This window comes from Hemiscyllium ocellatum, chromosome 10 (genome assembly GCF_020745735.1).
Source record: "Hemiscyllium ocellatum isolate sHemOce1 chromosome 10, sHemOce1.pat.X.cur, whole genome shotgun sequence".
Taxonomy (NCBI): Eukaryota; Metazoa; Chordata; class Chondrichthyes; order Orectolobiformes; family Hemiscylliidae; genus Hemiscyllium; species Hemiscyllium ocellatum.
Window position 1 is genome coordinate 94,552,362 of NC_083410.1, and position 17,453 is coordinate 94,569,814.

Here is a 17,453-nt window from a genome sequence, read left to right on the forward strand (position 1 = left end):
ATTGTGGACAGGACATAGGTGTTTTGTAAAGCAGTCACCTAGACTGCATTTTATTTCCCCAATGTAGAGGAGACCACATTGTGAACAGTGAATATTTTGAATTAAGTTGAGTGAAGGGCAGGTAAATTGCTGCTTCACCCTGGAAGGTGTGTTTGGGGCCTTAGATAGTGAGGAGGAAGAAGTAAATGGGCAGGTGTAACCTTTTCTGCAATTGCATGGAAACCTGTTGTGGGGCTCCGGGGAGGTGTTGAGAATTGAGGAGTGGAGTAGAGTTTCGCAGAGGGAATGGTCCCTGCGGAATACTGACAAATGAAGGTAAGGGGATGTGTTTGTTCGTGGCATCATGGAGGTGACAGCAATGGCAGATTCCAATCCTTTGGATGTGGAGGCTGGTGGAATGATCAGTGAGGACCAGGGAGGGATCGAAAAGCAGGAGATGGGATGGACATGGTAGTAGGGAATCCTTGGCTAAGGAAAAAGGCGGACTTTTCTGTGTGCAACCTCACCACCACCACTGCAGAAAATGGTATCATTGGAACAGTTACTATGAAGATGGAGAAGCTGGGAGAAAGAACTAGTGTCTTTTCAGGAAATGGTGTGAGCATGGATAGTCAAGGTAATTGTGGGAGTCAGTAGGTTTGTAATGGATATTGGTGTTGAGATGCCAGTGTCGGACTAGGGTGGACAAAATCAGAAATCACATGACAGCAGGTTGTAGTCCAATAGGTTTATTTGAAATCACAAACTTTCAGGCACTGTTTCTTCATCAGGTGAAGTTGAGGGAGGCACAGAATATATATGCAGAGAGAAAATAGCAAGATAATTCCAGGTAATGGATCCAGTGTGAATAGTTTGTCAACAGGCTGAATAACAAGGGAAGGGAAGTTAAATAAACTCATTGGACAATAACCGTGTGACTTATAAATATTGGGGACCAGCCTAATCTCAGAAATGGAAACAGATGTCAAGGAAGGGAAGGGAGGAGTTGAAAGTGGACCAAGTAAAGGTGAGGGCAAGGTGGAAATTGGAATTGAAATTGATAAACTTACCAGTTCAGAACAAGAGGGGAGGCGGTACCGATGATATCATCAGTATACCAGAGGAAGTGTTGTGGGTGGGGACTGGAGTAGGACTGGAATAAGGAATGTTCCATATGTCCCACAAAGAGCCAGGCATTAAAAGGGACCCATGTGGTACCCATGGCCACCCCTTTGACCTGTAGAAAGTGAGAGGAGTTAAAGGAGCAGACTGGGTGACTGTTTTGCAGAACACCTCTGGTCTGTGCACAAGCAGGACTCATAACCAGTCATTTTAACACCACATTATTCTCACTTGCCCCACATGTCTGTCCTTGGCATGGTGCAGTGAGTCACAGCGCAAACTGGAGGAACAATATCTTATCTTCAAACTAGGCACTTTACAGCCTTCTAGATTTAATATTGAGTTCAATACCTTTAAATTTCTCCCCTTTCTTTTACCTTATCATATCGTCCCCTCCCCCTTATCCAGCTTACTGTTCTTTCAAGTCTGGCAGGAGACACACCATTGTTCTGCCATTCTTATATTCTGATCACTTAATCTGCACTATCTGCGCTGTGATCTCCATCAGTTGTTTTTAGTGCAGATTCTAGCATCTACAGTAATATGTCCCTATCTGTTATGACATAACTCCCCCTCCCAATCCCCAAGGACAGGCAAGTCCTGAGTCGCCTCCATCGCCAAATCAAAGCCACTGCCAACTGGAAGAAAGAACACTTCATCTTCCGCCTCAAGACCCTACAACCACACGGCATCAACATCAACTTCACCAATTTCCAAATCTCCCCTCCCTCCACCTCATCCCAGGTCCAACACTCCAACTCAGCACTCCTGTCTTACCTGTCCATCTTCCTTCCCACCTATCTGCTCTACCCTCCCCACCGATTTATTGCAATTACCTCCCTCCTGCATCCGCCTATCACCATCCTACCTATCTTCCCTTACCCCCACCTCCCCCCTCCATTTATCTCTTGGACCCCTTCCCACTCCACATTCCTGATGAAGGGCTTATGTCTGAAGCATTGACTCTCCTGCTCCTCAGATGCTGCCTCTATTCCTGATGAAGGGCTTTTACCTGAAACATCGATTTTCCTGCTCCTCAGATGCTGCCTGACCTGCTGTGCTTTTTCAGCACCACTCTAATCTAGACTCTGGTTTTCAGCATCTGCAGTCCTTGTTTTTACCTCAGATGCTGCCTGACTTGCTGTGCTTTTCCAGCACCGCACTTTTTGACTATGAGTTTGTCTTAGCATGGCAACCTATTTTGATCCACTTTCTGGTCTATTATCAGATTACGTAGAATAAAAAAGTTTAAGAATTGCAGATGCTGAAAGTGCGGAACAAAGCACCAAAATTGCTTAGGAAATGGCCCTTGCAGAGGAAGGACTAAAGAGAGAACTTTTGAATTTCAGAAGTTGGAACTGAAAAGTAAAGGTTTTCTTAAAATGAGGGAGTTTAAACATTCACATCCAGAAGTTGTGAATACTTGTATGCAAGATTCGCACCTGAATTGGCAGATATTCATGAGTTAGTTCAATAATCAAAGTTTGGCTTCTGACATTAATTTCAGTCTGTGAAGGATAGAAATTGGGGAAAGAGAAATTCTCAGATGATACAAGAAAAGGATATTTCATTGAAGGTAGTAATAATAGTTTACCACAGATCATAAAAGAAGCCCATGAGGGGGAGAAGAGAAGTGTAAAAGACCCCAGGTGTTCTCACTGTAATAAAGTAAAAGACATGAAATTGCAGTGTTGGTGGTTTAAAAAATGCACTGGGAAGATGGGTGTGGGAAAACAGGAGAAGCCAGTGACTTTTGTTGAAGTTGTAAAGGAAAGCACAGTGGAAGCTAAAATGCTGTGCCAGAATGTCAGGAGTTGGTTAAGAAGAAAGATCTCATTAAAAAATGTACTTGTATGGGTAAGGTTTATTCATGGGCAGCAGGAGGAGATTATAAGAAATACAGGAGCAAGTCAATCTTTGATGATGAAAGATGAGGAGATATGTAATTCAGAAGGAATATTACCAGAATGTTACAGGAATTCATGGTGAGGAGAGCAATGTTCCATTATATAATATAAGGCTGGAGAGTCCTTTGAAAAGAGTGCAGGTGAATGGTTCCTTGGAAGTAGAGTCGAGGGCAGATAGGATAGTGAAGAAAGCATTTGGTATGCTTTCCTTTATTGGTCAGAGTATTGAGAATAGGAGTTGGGAGGTCAAGCTGCGGCTGTACAGGACATTGGTTTGGCCACTTTCGGAACATTGCATGCAATTCTGGTCTACTTCCTATCTGAAGGATGTTGTGAAACTTGAAAGTGGTTCAGAAGAGATTTACAAGGATGTTGCCAGAATTGGAGGATTTGAGCAAAAGGGAGAGGCTGAATAGGCTGGGGCTGTTTTCCCTGGAGGCCGAGGGATGACCGTATAGAGGCTTATAAAATCTTGAGAGGCATGGATAGGGTGAATAGTCAAAGTCTTTTATCCTGTGGTGGGGGAGTCCGAACTAGAGGGCATAGGCTTAGGGTGACAGGAGAAAGATATAAAAGAGACCTAAGAGGCAACTTTTTCACACAGAGGCTGGTGCATGTTGGGAATGAGCTGCCACAGAAAGTGGTGGAGGCTGGTACAATTGCAGCATTTAAAAGGCATGGTATATGAATAGGAAGGGTATATGAATAGGAAGGGTTTAGAGGGATATGGACCAGGTGCTGGCAAATGGGACTAGATTAGGTTAGGATATCTGGTCGGCATGGACGAATTGGACCAAAGGGCCTGTTTCTGTGCTGTACATTTCTATGACTCTGTGAAGAGTGGTGAAGTGGTGGTATCTGTAATAGAGACATTTTCTGTTCCAGAGATACAGCATATCCTTAGTCATGATGTAGCTGGATCAGAGTGGAAGTGATGCCAACTGTGGTTGAAAAACCATTGGAAAAATCAAACAATTGAGGTGTTACAGGAAGTATATACTGGGATTTTTCTGACTTCCTATTAACAAGGTCTCAAAGCAAGTGGTTGAAGTAGGAGGAGTAATCGAGGAGTAAAGATAAGAAAGATTGAAGACTAATTATCAGAAACTATGTTTGATTAAATGTTTGAGAAAAACAAGAACAGATGAAGGACAAAGTGGATATATTTAATTCAGAGAAGTTGGCTGAATTGCAACAGAAAGATGATAAAATGAAGCAGTTGTATCAAAAAGCATCTACTAAGTGTATCCCAGAATCTTTCTATCTTAAAAATGAAGTCTTCATGAGGAAATGGAGACAATGAAGATTTGAAGTACAGGGAGAGGCTAAACAGGCTGGGTATTTTCCCCAGAGCATCAGAGGCTGAAGGGTGACCTTATGGAAGTTTATATTATAAAATCATGAGGGCCATGGATAGTCTAGGTCTTTTCCACGGGGTTGGTGAGTCCAAAACTAGAGGGCATATGTTTAAGGTGAGAGGGGAAAGATTTTTTTTTAGATTAGATTACTTACAGTGTGGAAACAGGCCCTTCGGCCCAACAAGTCCACACTGACCCGCCGAAGCGCAACCCACCCATACCCCTACATTTACCCCTTACCTAACACTATGGGCAATTTAGTATGGCCAATTCACCTGACCCGCACATCTTTGGACTGTGGGAGGAAACCGGAGCACCCGGAGGAAACCCACGCAGACACGGGGAGAACGTGCAAACTCCACACAGTCAGTCGCCTGAGTCGGGAATTGAACCCAGGTCTCAGGCGCTGTGAGGCAGCAGTGCTAACCACTGTGTCACCGTGCCGCCCACAATTTAAAAGGGACCTAAGGGGCAACCTTTTCACGCAAACAGTGATGCGTGTAAGGAACAAACTGGCAAAGAAGATGGTGGAAGCTGGTACAGTTACAACATTTAAAAGGCATTTGGACTGGTTCATGATTAGGAAGGGTTTAGAGGAAAATGGGTCAAATGCTGGTAAATGGGACTAGATCAGTTTAGGATATCTGGTTGGCACAGATGAGTTGGAACAAAGGGTCTACTTCCATACTGTAAACTCTATGACTTTGACTCCATGACTATCCACAGAAATGCACTTGGATCAGGGAGCTTTTTTTGCTGAAAATGCCTGTCTTGTTTATTTGATTCTCGCTTGCAGGGATGTGTGTCTGCGAGTGTGTGTGTGTGTGTGAGAGATATAGAAAGAGAGAGAGATGTCTGTCCTATGAAGCTCAATACAGGAAAGGGGAAACTCCCTGACAGTAAGTATTGTTGGAGATTATCAATGTTAGCTTGTACTGTGCACAATGAAAAATGGACAAACACACGTCATATTAGTCGGCTTTTTATACTAAGAGAAATTATAGGATAGCTTTGCTCTTGTGTGGGTGATTGCATTCAGTTTCACACATCATTTACTTTTAATCTAATTAGATGCAGTGATTTATTGACAGCAATTTCTCATCTTGATTAAAGTTATTCCTGGCAGTTATGGATAGCTTTGAAATAAAATAGTTTAAATCCACTATGCACCATTCAAAATCACAGGGGGTGTTAGATCGGTAGCATCAAACTTTAAAGACCATATTGAGGGCCTGTAGTCAAGACTATTGGGATAAAGGAATTTGTACTTTTTGCAATTAGTGCTGCACCTAATTCATTAAATTCAGTCCATTTAAATCAGCTTTTGGGCATGAGGACAGAGAAGCACTGAAATTAATTCAGAAAAAATTATGAGTACAAGTTCAGGGGTTACCTTCTTGGACCAGGTGTAAAGTTTTAGGGTGACATTAAATAGAGTGAGTGAGTTCACTAGACTGTCTTTAAAAGTAGCACACAGTGTGTGTTGAAACAGGAAGCAGGTGAGAGATCTCAAATACATAATTTCGCTGGTGGAGATAAAATGTTAACATTACTACCAGGAGTGGGTGAACCTTTAAAGGCAAGGTTTAGTAGGCCTTATTAAATCAAAACAAAAGTTGAGGGATGTGAGTTATTTAATAAAAATTACAAATGGAGTAAATGCTCACTGTGTGTGTCATATGAATGCTCAAATGATATTTTGATAGGTAAGGAAAGCAAAAGGAGAGTGTGTTACTGGTTAAACTCAGAGTGAAGAACTAAATCCAGTTGATTCTGAATATGACTTTCTTCAAATTAAATTGGACAATAAGGAAATTTTCAAAATTGGGATAAGTTAAAATTATCTGAAAGAATTATTACAATCACATTGGAGGGTTATGTGGAAATAAGCTGGGAAGTACTAATCTAATTACACATGATGTAGACCTAAGAAATGCTATTCCAATTAAGCAACATCTTTATAGGCTTAACCTGAGAAAGTTGACACAGGTTAAAAATGAAATTGAAAATATGCTCAGAGATGGCATAATTGAAGTGAGTTACAGTGAATAGAGCTAACCCATAGTGAGGGTGCCAAAATCAATATGCACCCTATGATTATGTATGGATAATTGCAAAGTCAATGCAATTACGAAATCTGATTCATATCCAATTCTACATTTGGAAGACTGTATTGAGAAGGTAGGACAAGCAACTTATATTTCTAGGTTGGACTTGATCAAAGGATACTGGCAGGTACATTTATTTGAAGGAGCAAAGGAAATATTGACTTTTGGGCATTGAATGGACTTTACCAGTTTAACTTCATGTCATTTGGTACGAAGAATGTGCCAGGCAGATTTCAAAGACTAACCAGTAAGATCATTTCAGGACTACCCAATTGTGTGTATACATGGATGATCTCATGACTTTTGGTTATCCATGGAAGGGACATTTGGATCATCTAGCAGAATTATTCAATCAACATCTGCAGATGAGCTTGTGGTAAACCTGGCTAAGGGTGAGTTGGAAAAAGCCGAAGTCACGTTCCTAGGCCATATTATTGGACATGGACAGATAGCCATCAAAATGTGTGGTGCTGGAAAAGCACAGCCTGTCAGGCAGCATCCGAAGAGCAGGAGAGTTGATGTTTTGAGCAGAAGCTCTTCATCAGGAATGGACAGATGACCCCTAGGGATATGAAAAGAAAGGTTTTTGTGGAGTTTCCCATACCATTGACGAAGAGGGAAGTATGACAATTCCTGGGACTGAATGTTTTTTACTCATACCAAATTTTAGCAGTGTGATTGCTTCGCTGACTGACCTGTTGAACAAGTGTTGAAAATTTCAGTGGAATGTAGACCAATACACGATATTTGACAGCCTGAAATCTGTGTTAACCACTATTCCAGCATTAGTAATATCTAAACTCCCAAAGCCAGTCAAGATGGCTTTTGATGCGAGTGATGTGGGTGTCGGTCTTTACACTGACAAGTGTTATGGACCAGGCCAGACTGTCTCAAAACCTGTCAAGAAGGTAGCCCAGACCCTAACTTTCCTAGTTTTAAGCAAGTGTAAAATGAGTACTCCAGGAGAGAATCCGCTGGTCAAACCACTTAGTTTTAAACCAAACAGAATGTACTTTCAAGATTACCAAATGAAACACAAAGAACAGAAAACAGAACACTGAATAACTTATCCTATTTGAAAACCCAACAGATCATCCCACTTAATAAGGCTGTTTCAAAATACTTGCAACAATCCCTATAAACACCCCTTGGCACAAAAGGTAAATTCAAACACAAGTTCTTACAGGATAGGGGTCACAGAGAGAGAACCAGCCTGAGCTTGCTTCTGAATTCCAGCAGTGTTTCCACACAATGCTGCTAAAAGAAACCAAACCAGAGAAAAGCTGAGCCGGGAGAACTGGCCACTCCTCTTTCATTATGCAGGTTCTTTTAAAACTTGAAAGCCTTCTGCTTGAGGCAGTATCTCTTAGCTGGAAACACAACACACCCAAACTCAGACTTTTCAGAACCTGAAACCAAGGACAACCTAACCATGTTAAAGGAACATTTGTCAGACAAAAAGATGATCAGTCATAGAGTCCTATAGCATGGAGACAGGCCCTTCGGTCCAAATTGGTCCATGCCAACCAAAACGTCCATTCACACTCACCGCATTTCCTTCTAAACCTTCCCTTTCCATCTTGTAAATGCCTTGTAAATATTGTTACTATACCTTCCTCAACCACTTCCGCTGGCAGCTCATTCCATATGCATATCACCTTTTTGTCAAAAAGTTGCCCCTCAGCTTCCCTTTTAGTCTTTCCCCTCTAACCTTAAACTCATGTCCTCAGTCCTTGATTCCCCAATCCTGAGAAAAATACTGTGTGCATTCACCCTAACCATGCCTCTCATGATCATATACACTACTATAAGATGCCCCCTCAGTCTCCTACGATCTAATGAAAAAAGACCTAACTTGTCCAACTTCTGACCAGGCTCCTGTAAGATAAGAGGATACAAAGATTTATTGAGTATTTCTCCCAAAAGTTGAATATTCATCAAAATAAATATTTCACCATTGAGAAGGAGCTCTTGAGTTTGGTGTTGGCATTGCAACATTTCAATGCTTATGTTACCAGTAATATGTCAAAGACAATTATATATACTGATTATAATCCCATAACATTTTTGGAAAAATCTAAAGATACAACTATCAGATGGTTTAGATGGAGCTTATTGTTGCTGTCATTCAATTTGAAAATTATTTATATGGCAGGATGAGAGAACGTTGTTGCAGATGCATTATCACAGCTTTGATGAAGGAAGGCAGAGGTGTTTGGTGGTGGAAGAAATTAATTGAGATAGACTGTATTATTGAATGTTTGCATGCTTATGTATAATGTAATGTGTGTATATATAAATGTACAGTAAATGAAGCCATCTTTGTGTATTGATGGGTCTTTTTAAAGGGGTATGACAGTATGTGCCTTTAAGAGGGAATTGTTCTGTTCTGTTTCTCTTGAAGGGGCATTTTGTAAACTTGGTACCAAGGTGTTAGCTCCAAAGGAAGCAAAGTAAATGGCTTTGGGTCTTGTTTTTAAAGTGGACAAAAGATGCATGAGTGGGTGGAATTGACTCTCACAGACCCAGGCTTTTATTTTTGCTTTCTGTTGTTGAAGTTGAGGTATAGGAGTCAAAGCTGTTAGCTACAGCTCCCTCTACTGTGTAAAAGCATGAATTGACTCTCTGCTACCAGATTCATTCTTCTGGTGCTCCTTCTCTGGGACTGGAGAAGATAGCAAGTGAGGGAAATTTGTTTTGCTGAATTTTCCTTTGCCAAGGATATGTTTATGGGATCCTGCAATATTGGAACAGTTGATGAGTAGTACTTTGTTAAGTATTTTGAAAGATTTTAAATTATGCTATTTTTTAAAAGTCGTATTTTATCTGTTGTGTCAGAATAAAGTGTGCATTGCTAATGCCTCATAGTTTGATCAATCGAGTTGCACCTGGAACTTAACACCTCACACTTGCCACTAAATAAGTTCACTGGCACAGCTGGAGCTGCAGAGGGTGCTGTTTCCGGAGGACTGATTATTGTTGCTGTGGTGAAACTGGAGCTGCAGAGGGCATGAGAAACAAAAACAGAAATTACTGAAAAAAAATCAGTAGTTCTGGCATCATCTGCGGAGAGGAATTAGAGTTGATATTTTGGGACTGCAATGTTGAATGAGCCAGAGAACCAAGTGGAACTGGGGGGAAGTAGGGCTGCTCTGAGCCAGCGTGAGGTGGTGCTGAAGGAGAGAGGGGTTGAGAGTGTACAAATGGCAATACATGACGCTGTGTGTGGATCTTAGGACACTGAGAACAGCTGTCTGAGGAACATTGCACATCACAGAGATGCTTGTGATCCTGGGTGGATTCAAAACACGAAGGATGAAACTTGAGTTGGAATCCATGTGGATGAGTCTATGTTGGAGGTAGTCACTGAGGAATGTGATGTGGCTGTGAAAACAGGTTTTGGTAAATATCTTGTCGAACATCAGGAGCAACAGCGAAATTAATGATGGTGAACAAGAAAAATGGTTGGAATGGAAACCCTGTCAGAGAGAGGAGCAGAACTTTTTCAATGTGGGCCTAGCCGGAAGAGATTTGGAAGTGAGGAAACACTAAACAAAATTTCCACGTTGTAGGGAAACTAATCTAATCGAAAGACTGGGGTGGCACAGTGGCTAGCACTGCTGCCTCACAGTGCCAGGGACCTGGGTTCAATTCCAGCCTCGGGTGAGTCTGTTTGGAGTGTGCACGTCCTCCCCCGTGTTTGTGTAGGTTTCCTCCAGGTGCTCCAGTTTCCTCCCACAATCCAAAGATGTGCCGATCAGGTGAATTGGCTATGCTAAATTGCCCACAGTGTTGGGTGCATCAGTCAGAGGGGAATGGGTCTCAGTGGGTTTCTCTTCAGAGGGTCAGTGTGGACTCGTTGGGCCAGAGGGCCTGTTTCCACACTGTAGGGAACCTAATCTAAACTAAAAAAGTGACCCTTCTTCAGGAGACAAAAAATAGAGATTGCTACAGAGGCCCAACAGGTCTAGCAGCATCTGTGGAGGGAAATCAGAGTTTACATTAACTGGAACTCAGCTGTGAGGAAGGGTCACTTGACCCAAAACGTTAACTCTGATTTCTCCCCTTAGATGCTGCCAGATCTGGTGAGTTCTTTATTTTCGTTTCTGATTTACAGCATCCACAGCTCTTTAAATCTTTAAAAATCAGGCAACTCCAGGCTATAGTCCAACAGGTTTATTTGGAAGCACTAGCTTTCAGAGTACTGCTCCTTCATCAGGTAGCTAGTAATTTTTAACTTTGTCCACCCCAGACCAACACCAGCACATCATGGCTTTCAATCTTTATTTATTATTTCGGGAAGACCGGCCGTTGTTTGCTGTGGCACAGCCTGACCCGCAGAGGGCAATGTTTCCGGAAGACTGGCCGAGTTGTTGCTGTGGCACAGCCTGACCCGCAGAGGGCAATGTTTCCGGAAGACTGGCCGAGTTGTTGCTGTGGCACAGCCTGACCCGCAGAGGGCAATGTTTCCGGAAGACTGGCCGAGTTGTTGCTGTGGCACAGCCTGACCCGCAGAGGGCAATGTTTCCGGAAGACTGGCCGAGTTGTTGCTGTGGCACAGCCTGACCCGCAGAGGGCAATGTTTCCGGAAGACTGGCCGAGTTGTTGCTGTGGCACAGCCTGACCCGCAGAGGGCAATGTTTCCGGAAGACTGGCCGAGTTGTTGCTGTGGCACAGCCTGACCCGCAGAGGGCAATGTTTCCGGAAGACTGGCCGAGTTGTTGCTGTGGCACAGCCTGACCCGCAGAGGGCAATGTTTCCGGAAGACTGGCCGAGTTGTTGCTGTGGCACAGCCTGACCTGCAGAGGGCCCTGTTTCCGGAAGACTGGCTGTTGTTGCTGTGGCACAGCCTGACCTGCAGAGGGCCCTGTTTCCGGAAGACTGGCTGTTGTTGCAGTGATGGAACCAGTGCTGCAGAGGGTGCTGTCTCTGGAGAGCTGGCCGTTGTTGCTGTGGTGGAGCCCAAGCTGCAGAAAGTTAAAAATCACACGACCCCAGGTGATAGGTTTAATTGGAAGCACAGTAGCTTTCGGAGCATCGCTCCTTCCATCAGGTGGTAGTGGAGAATTCAGTCCTAACACAGAATTTATAGCAAAAATTTACAGTGTGATGTAACTGAAATTATACATTGAAAAATTGATTAATCCTTTCATCTGTTAGAATACAGTGATAGTTTCACTTCTTTCATGTGTAAATCACAAAACTTTTTTTTAAAAAGTTGCATTCTCGGGTTAGCTGTTCACAATGGTGATAGCTAGACAATATGTTGAAGGTGTTAGCCCCCGTGTTCTCTGTCTATGATCTGATGTTTAGATTGATTCTAATCTAAAAGGTGAGATAACGGAGTTTTACATGAATTCATGCAGTGTTTGAGCAAAGTACAATGTAACTCTGCAAGTACAAATTCACTCCACAAAATATATGTGTGCATGTGGGTCTTTGTGTGTGTCTGTCTGTCTGGTTTGGGGGTTGTGAGTGTGAAAAAGTGTATGTGTGTGTGTAGTGAGTGTGAAAAGGTGTATGTGTGTGTATAGTGAGTGCAAAGTGTCTTAGGTCTGTGAGGGTGTGTGTGTGCATGTCTGCGTATGTGTGTATAGGAGTGCTTGTGTGTGTGTGTAGGAGTATCTCTGTGTGTCACCTGTAATGTGACATGAACCCAAGGTCCCGGTTGAGGCCCTCCATTCCTGATGAAGGGCTCTGGCCCGAAACGTCAAATTTCCTGTTCCTTGGATGCTGCCTAACCTGCTGCGCTTTAACCAGCGACACATTTTCAGCTCCCTATGGGTACTAAACTTAGCTATCAGCCTCTGCTCAGCCACCTTTTGCTGCTGCCTGTCCCGAAGTCCGTCTTGGAAGATGGTCACCCGAAGGTCCGAGATCGAATGTCCTGGACCACTGAAGTGTTCCCCCACAGGGAGAGAACACTCCCGTCTGTTGATTGTTGTGCGGTGCCCATTCATCCATTGTCATAGCCTTTGCTCGGTTTCCCCAATGTACCATGCCTCCAGGCATCCTTGCCTGCGAGGACCATTGATCCTCATGTGAGGTAAACCTAATGTACGAACTCAAATTTCTGTGACCATATGCATGTCCAGCAGTCTCTTAAATATCCCCAATGATCTCGCTTCCACAACTGCTGCTAGCAACGCATTCCATGCTCTCACAACTCTCTGCGTAAAGAACCCGCCTCTGACATCCCCTCTATACTTTCCGCCAAACAGCTTAAAACTATGACCCCTCGTGTTAACAATTTTGACCTGGGAAAATGTTTCTGGCTATCAACTCTATCTATGCCTCTCATTATCTTGTACACCTCAATTAGGTCCCCTCTCTTCCTTTTTTCCAATGAAAAAGGTCCAAGCTCAGTCAACCTCTCTTCATAAGATAAGCCCTCCATTCCAGACAGCATCCTGGTAAACCTCCTCTGAATCCTCTCCAAAGCATCCACATCTTTCCTATAATAGGGTGACGAGAACTGGACACAGTATTCCAATTGCGGTCTAACCAAAGTTTTATAGAGCTGCAACAAGATCTCGGCTCGTAAACGCAATCCCCTTGTTAATGAAAGCCAAAACACCATATGCTTTCTTAACAACCCTGTCCACCTGTGTGGCAATTTTAAGGGATCTGTGTACCTGCACACCAAGATCCCACTGTTCCTCCACACTGCCAAGAATCCTGTCTTTAATCCTGTAGTCAACTTTCAAGTTTGACCTTCCAAAATGCATCACCTCACATTTATCCAGGTTGAACTCCATCTGCCACCTCTCAGTCCATCTCTGCATCCTGTCAATGTCACGCTGCAGCCTACAACAGTCCTCTATACTGTCAACGATACCTCAACCTTTGTGTCATCTGCAAACTTGCTAACCCATCCTTCAATCTCCTCATCCAAGTCATTAATAAAAATTACAAAGAGCAGAGGCCCAAGAACAGAGCCCTGTGGAACACCACTCACCACTGACTTCCAAGCAGAATATTTTCCTTCCACTCCCACTTGCTGTCTTCTGTCAACCAGCCAATTCTGTATCCAAACAGCTAAATTTCCCCGTATCCCATTCCTCCTGACCTTCTGAACGAGCCTACCATGGGGAACCTTATCAAATGCCTTACTGAAGTCCACATACACAACATCCCACTGCTTGACCCTCATCAACTTGTCTAGTAACATCCTCAAAGAACTCAATAAGATTTGTGAGGCATGACCTGCCCCTCACAAAGCCGTGCTGACTGCGTTTAATCAAGCCATGCTTTTCCAGATGGTCATAAATCCTATCCCTCAGAATCTTTTCTAATACCTTGCAGATGACAGACATAGACTGACTGGATTTCCTATTTCCTTTCTTGAAGAGAAGAAATACATTTACCTCCCTCCAGTCCTCCGGTACGACTCCGGTGGAGAGCAAGGATGCAAAGATCTTCTCAGGCGGCGAAGCAATCACATTTCTCGTTTCCCAAAGCTGTCGTGGACAAATCTGGTCTGGCCCTGGTGACTTGTCAATCTTAATGTTTGTCAAAATTTTCATCACATCAGCTTCCTCAGTCTCTATCTGTTCCAGCATGCTTACCTGCTCCTCAGTGGTTTCATTCACTACAAGGTCCTTTTCTTTAGTAAAGACAGAAGAAAAAAACTCATTTAGGGCTTCCCCTACCTCCTCAGACTCTATACACAAGTTCCCTATGCTATCCCTGATCGACCCTGCTCTTTCTTTGATCATTCTCTTATTCCTCACATTCATGTAAAATGCCTTTGGATTCTCCCTAATTCTTCCTCCAAGCTTTATCTGTCTCATTCTTGGACACATGCATCTGCATCAAGGATGGACACCTCAGCAGCACACTCTACCCCAAACCCACAGACAACCTCACAATGCTACACTTCTCCAGCTTCTACCCAAAACATTAAAACAGCCATCCCCTATGGATAAGCCCTATGCATACACTGGATCTGTTCAGATGAGGAGGAACGTGACGGACACCTAGAAGTACTCAGGGATGCCCTCACAAAAACGGGATATAATGCCCAATTCATCGACCGCCAGTTCCAACATGCCACAGCAAGGAACCGTAATGACCTCTTCAGGAGACAGACATGTGCTGCAACTGACAGGGTACCCTTCGTTGTTCAGTATTTCCCAGGAGCTGAAAAATTATGCCATATTCTTCGTGACCTGCAATACATTTTCAATGAGGATGAGCACCTCACCAAGACCTTCCCCACACCTCCACTACTTGCCTTTAAACTATTGCCAAACCTCAAGCAGATCGTAGCAAGCTGCCTGGCTCTCAGGACAACTCCATACAACTCTGTCACGGTAGGCACTGCAAGATGTGTCAGAGTGTGGACATAGATACCACCATTACGCGTGGCGACACCTCCCACCTTGTATATGGCAGGTACTCATGTGACTCAGCCAACGTTGTCTATCTTATACATTGCAGGCAAGGATGCTCGGAGGCATGGTACACAGGCTACGACAATGGATGAATGGGCACCGCACAACTATCAACAGACAGGAGTGTTCCCTCTCTATGGGGGAACACTTCAGTGGTCCAGGACATTCGACCTCAGATCTTCCGGTGACCATCCTCCAAGGTGGACTTCGGGACAGGCAGCAGCGAAAGGTGGCCGAGCAGAGGCTGATAGCTAAGTTTGGTACCCATAGGGAGGGCCTCAACCGGGATCTTGGATTCATGTCACATTACAGGTGACCACCATTGCACTATACACACACACACACACACACATACACACACACACTCACATACACACAGGCACTCCTATAGACACATACACAGATGCGCACACAGACACCCACACACACCCCCTCACAGACTTAAGACATTGTGAGAAAATGTATGTATGTGTGTGTGTGTGTGTGTGTGTGTGTAGTGAGTGCAGTCACAACCCCCAACCCAGACAGACACACACACAAAGACCCACATGCACACATGTATTTTGTGGGGTGAATTTGTACTTGCAGGATCACATTGCACTTTGCGCAAAAACTGCATGCATTCATGTGGAACTCTGAGCTCAAAAACTGCATGAATTTATGTAAAATTCTATTATCTCACTTTTTAGATTAGAATCAATCTAAACATCATGGCATAGACAGAGAACACAGGGGGCTAACACCTTCAACATATTGGCGAGCTATCACCATTGTGAATAGCTAACCCAAGAATGCAACTTTTAAAAAAGTGGTTTTGTGATTTACACATGAAAGAAGTGAAACTATCACTGTATTCTAACAGATGAAAGGCTTAACAATCAATTTTTCAATGTATAATTTCAGTTACATCATACTGTAAATTTTTGCTATAAATTATGTGTTAGAATTGAGCTTTCCACTATCACCTGATAAAGGAGCGATGCTCCGAAAGCTAGTGTGCTTCCAATTAAACCTGTTGGACTACACACCTGTTGTGTGATTTTTAATTTTGTACACCCCAGTCCAACTCCGGCATCTCCAAGTCGAAGCTGCAGAGGGCACTGTTTCTGGAGGACTGGCTGTTGTTGCTGTGGTGGAGCCGGCGCTGCAGAGGGCACTGTTTATGGAGGATTGGCCGTTTTTGCTGTGGTGGAGCCGGCGCTGCAGAGGGCACTGTTTCTGGAGGACTGGTTGTTGTGGCGGAGCCAGCGCCGCAGAGGGCACTGTTTATGGAGGACTGGTTGCTGTGGCTGTGGTTGAGCCGGCGCTGCAGTGGACACTGTTTATGGAGGACTGGTTGCTGTGGCGGAGCCAGCGCCGCAGAGGGCACTGTTTATGGAGGACTGGTTGCTGTGGCGGAGCCGGCGCTGCAGACTGCACTGTTTCTGGAGGACTGGTTGCTGTGGCAGAGCCGGCGCTGCAGAGGGCACTGTTTCTGGAGGACTGGCTGCTGTTGCTGTGGCGGAGCCGGCGCTGCAGAGGGCACTGTTTCTGGAGGACTGGCCGCTGTTGCTGTGGCGGAGCCAGCGCTGCAGAGGACACTGTTTCTGGAGGACTGGTTGCTGTGGCGGAGCCAGCGCTGCAGAGGGCACTGTTTCTGGAGGACTGGCCGCTGTTGCTGTGGCGGAGCTGAAGCGTGTTGCCTGTCAGATCAGGCTGAGGCTCTAACGGGCGTGTGGTGACTGCGGTGGCAGAGCGGTTGGTGTGGGTGCCCGATGGGCGGTGGATCGGTGTGGGTGAGGCAGCTAAGGATGGTTCTGAGGAGGCTCATCAAGTGCTCTCTCCGGGATTACGGTTTCTGCCTGGCTTCGTTGCTGTTGTTGAGTTTGGCCTCGCTGTGTTACCAGCTGAACGGTGGGGCTCCGGCCCTGCTGCTGGAACTCCGCAAGTTTCTGGGTAGGTGCCACGCCGGAGGACGGGCGACTCTCTGCCTCGGGTGTATCCCGCCCGAGGACCGCGGCTTTGTCTGGCCTGCCTTCCTCAGAGGGACCTTGGAGAAGAGCGAGGGACGGGAGGTGGGTGAGGGACAGACAGATAGGGATGGGGAGATGAGGGGCTGGGGGTGGGTGGGTTGAGAGACAGAGGGGTGGGGATTGGGCTGGGGGGGGGTGAGGGACAGCAGGGGTGGGGATGAGGGTTTGGGGGGGTGAGGGACAGCAGGGGTGGGGATCAGAGGAGGGGATGAGGGTTTGGGAGGATGAGGATCAGAGGAGGGGATGAGGGCTTGGGGGGGTGAGGATCAGAGGAGGGGATGAGGGCTTGGGGGGGTGAGGATCAGAGGAGGGGATGAGGGCTTGGGGGGTGAGGATCAGAGGAGGGGATGAGGGCTTGGGGGGTGAGGATCAGAGGAGGGGATGAGGGCTGGGGGGGTGAGGATCAGAGGAGTTGGTGGTAGGGATGAGGGTTGGGGGGTGAGGGACAGAGTGGTGGGTGGGGGTTTGAGGAATTGGGTTGAGGGAGAGGATTGGGTGAGCGGCAAAGTGTTAAGAGGTGGAGGGTCAGGAAAGCATGAAAGACAAACAGTCAAGGGGCAGGGAGTGTATG

General features: G+C 45.1%; 1 protein-coding gene across 1 annotated transcript in view; it reads left to right on the plus strand.

Moving 5' to 3' along the window:
• Positions 1 to 16,512: 16,512 nt before the first annotated feature.
• usta (uronyl 2-sulfotransferase a) overlaps positions 16,513 to 17,453 on the plus strand; it is a 93,750-nt gene continuing 92,809 nt past the window's right edge. Inside the window, exon 1 of the mRNA XM_060831050.1 lies at positions 16,513 to 16,805. Coding sequence (XP_060687033.1) covers positions 16,625 to 16,805 — 181 coding nt within the window. The 5' untranslated portion in view covers positions 16,513 to 16,624. The remainder of the gene's footprint in view (positions 16,806 to 17,453) is intronic.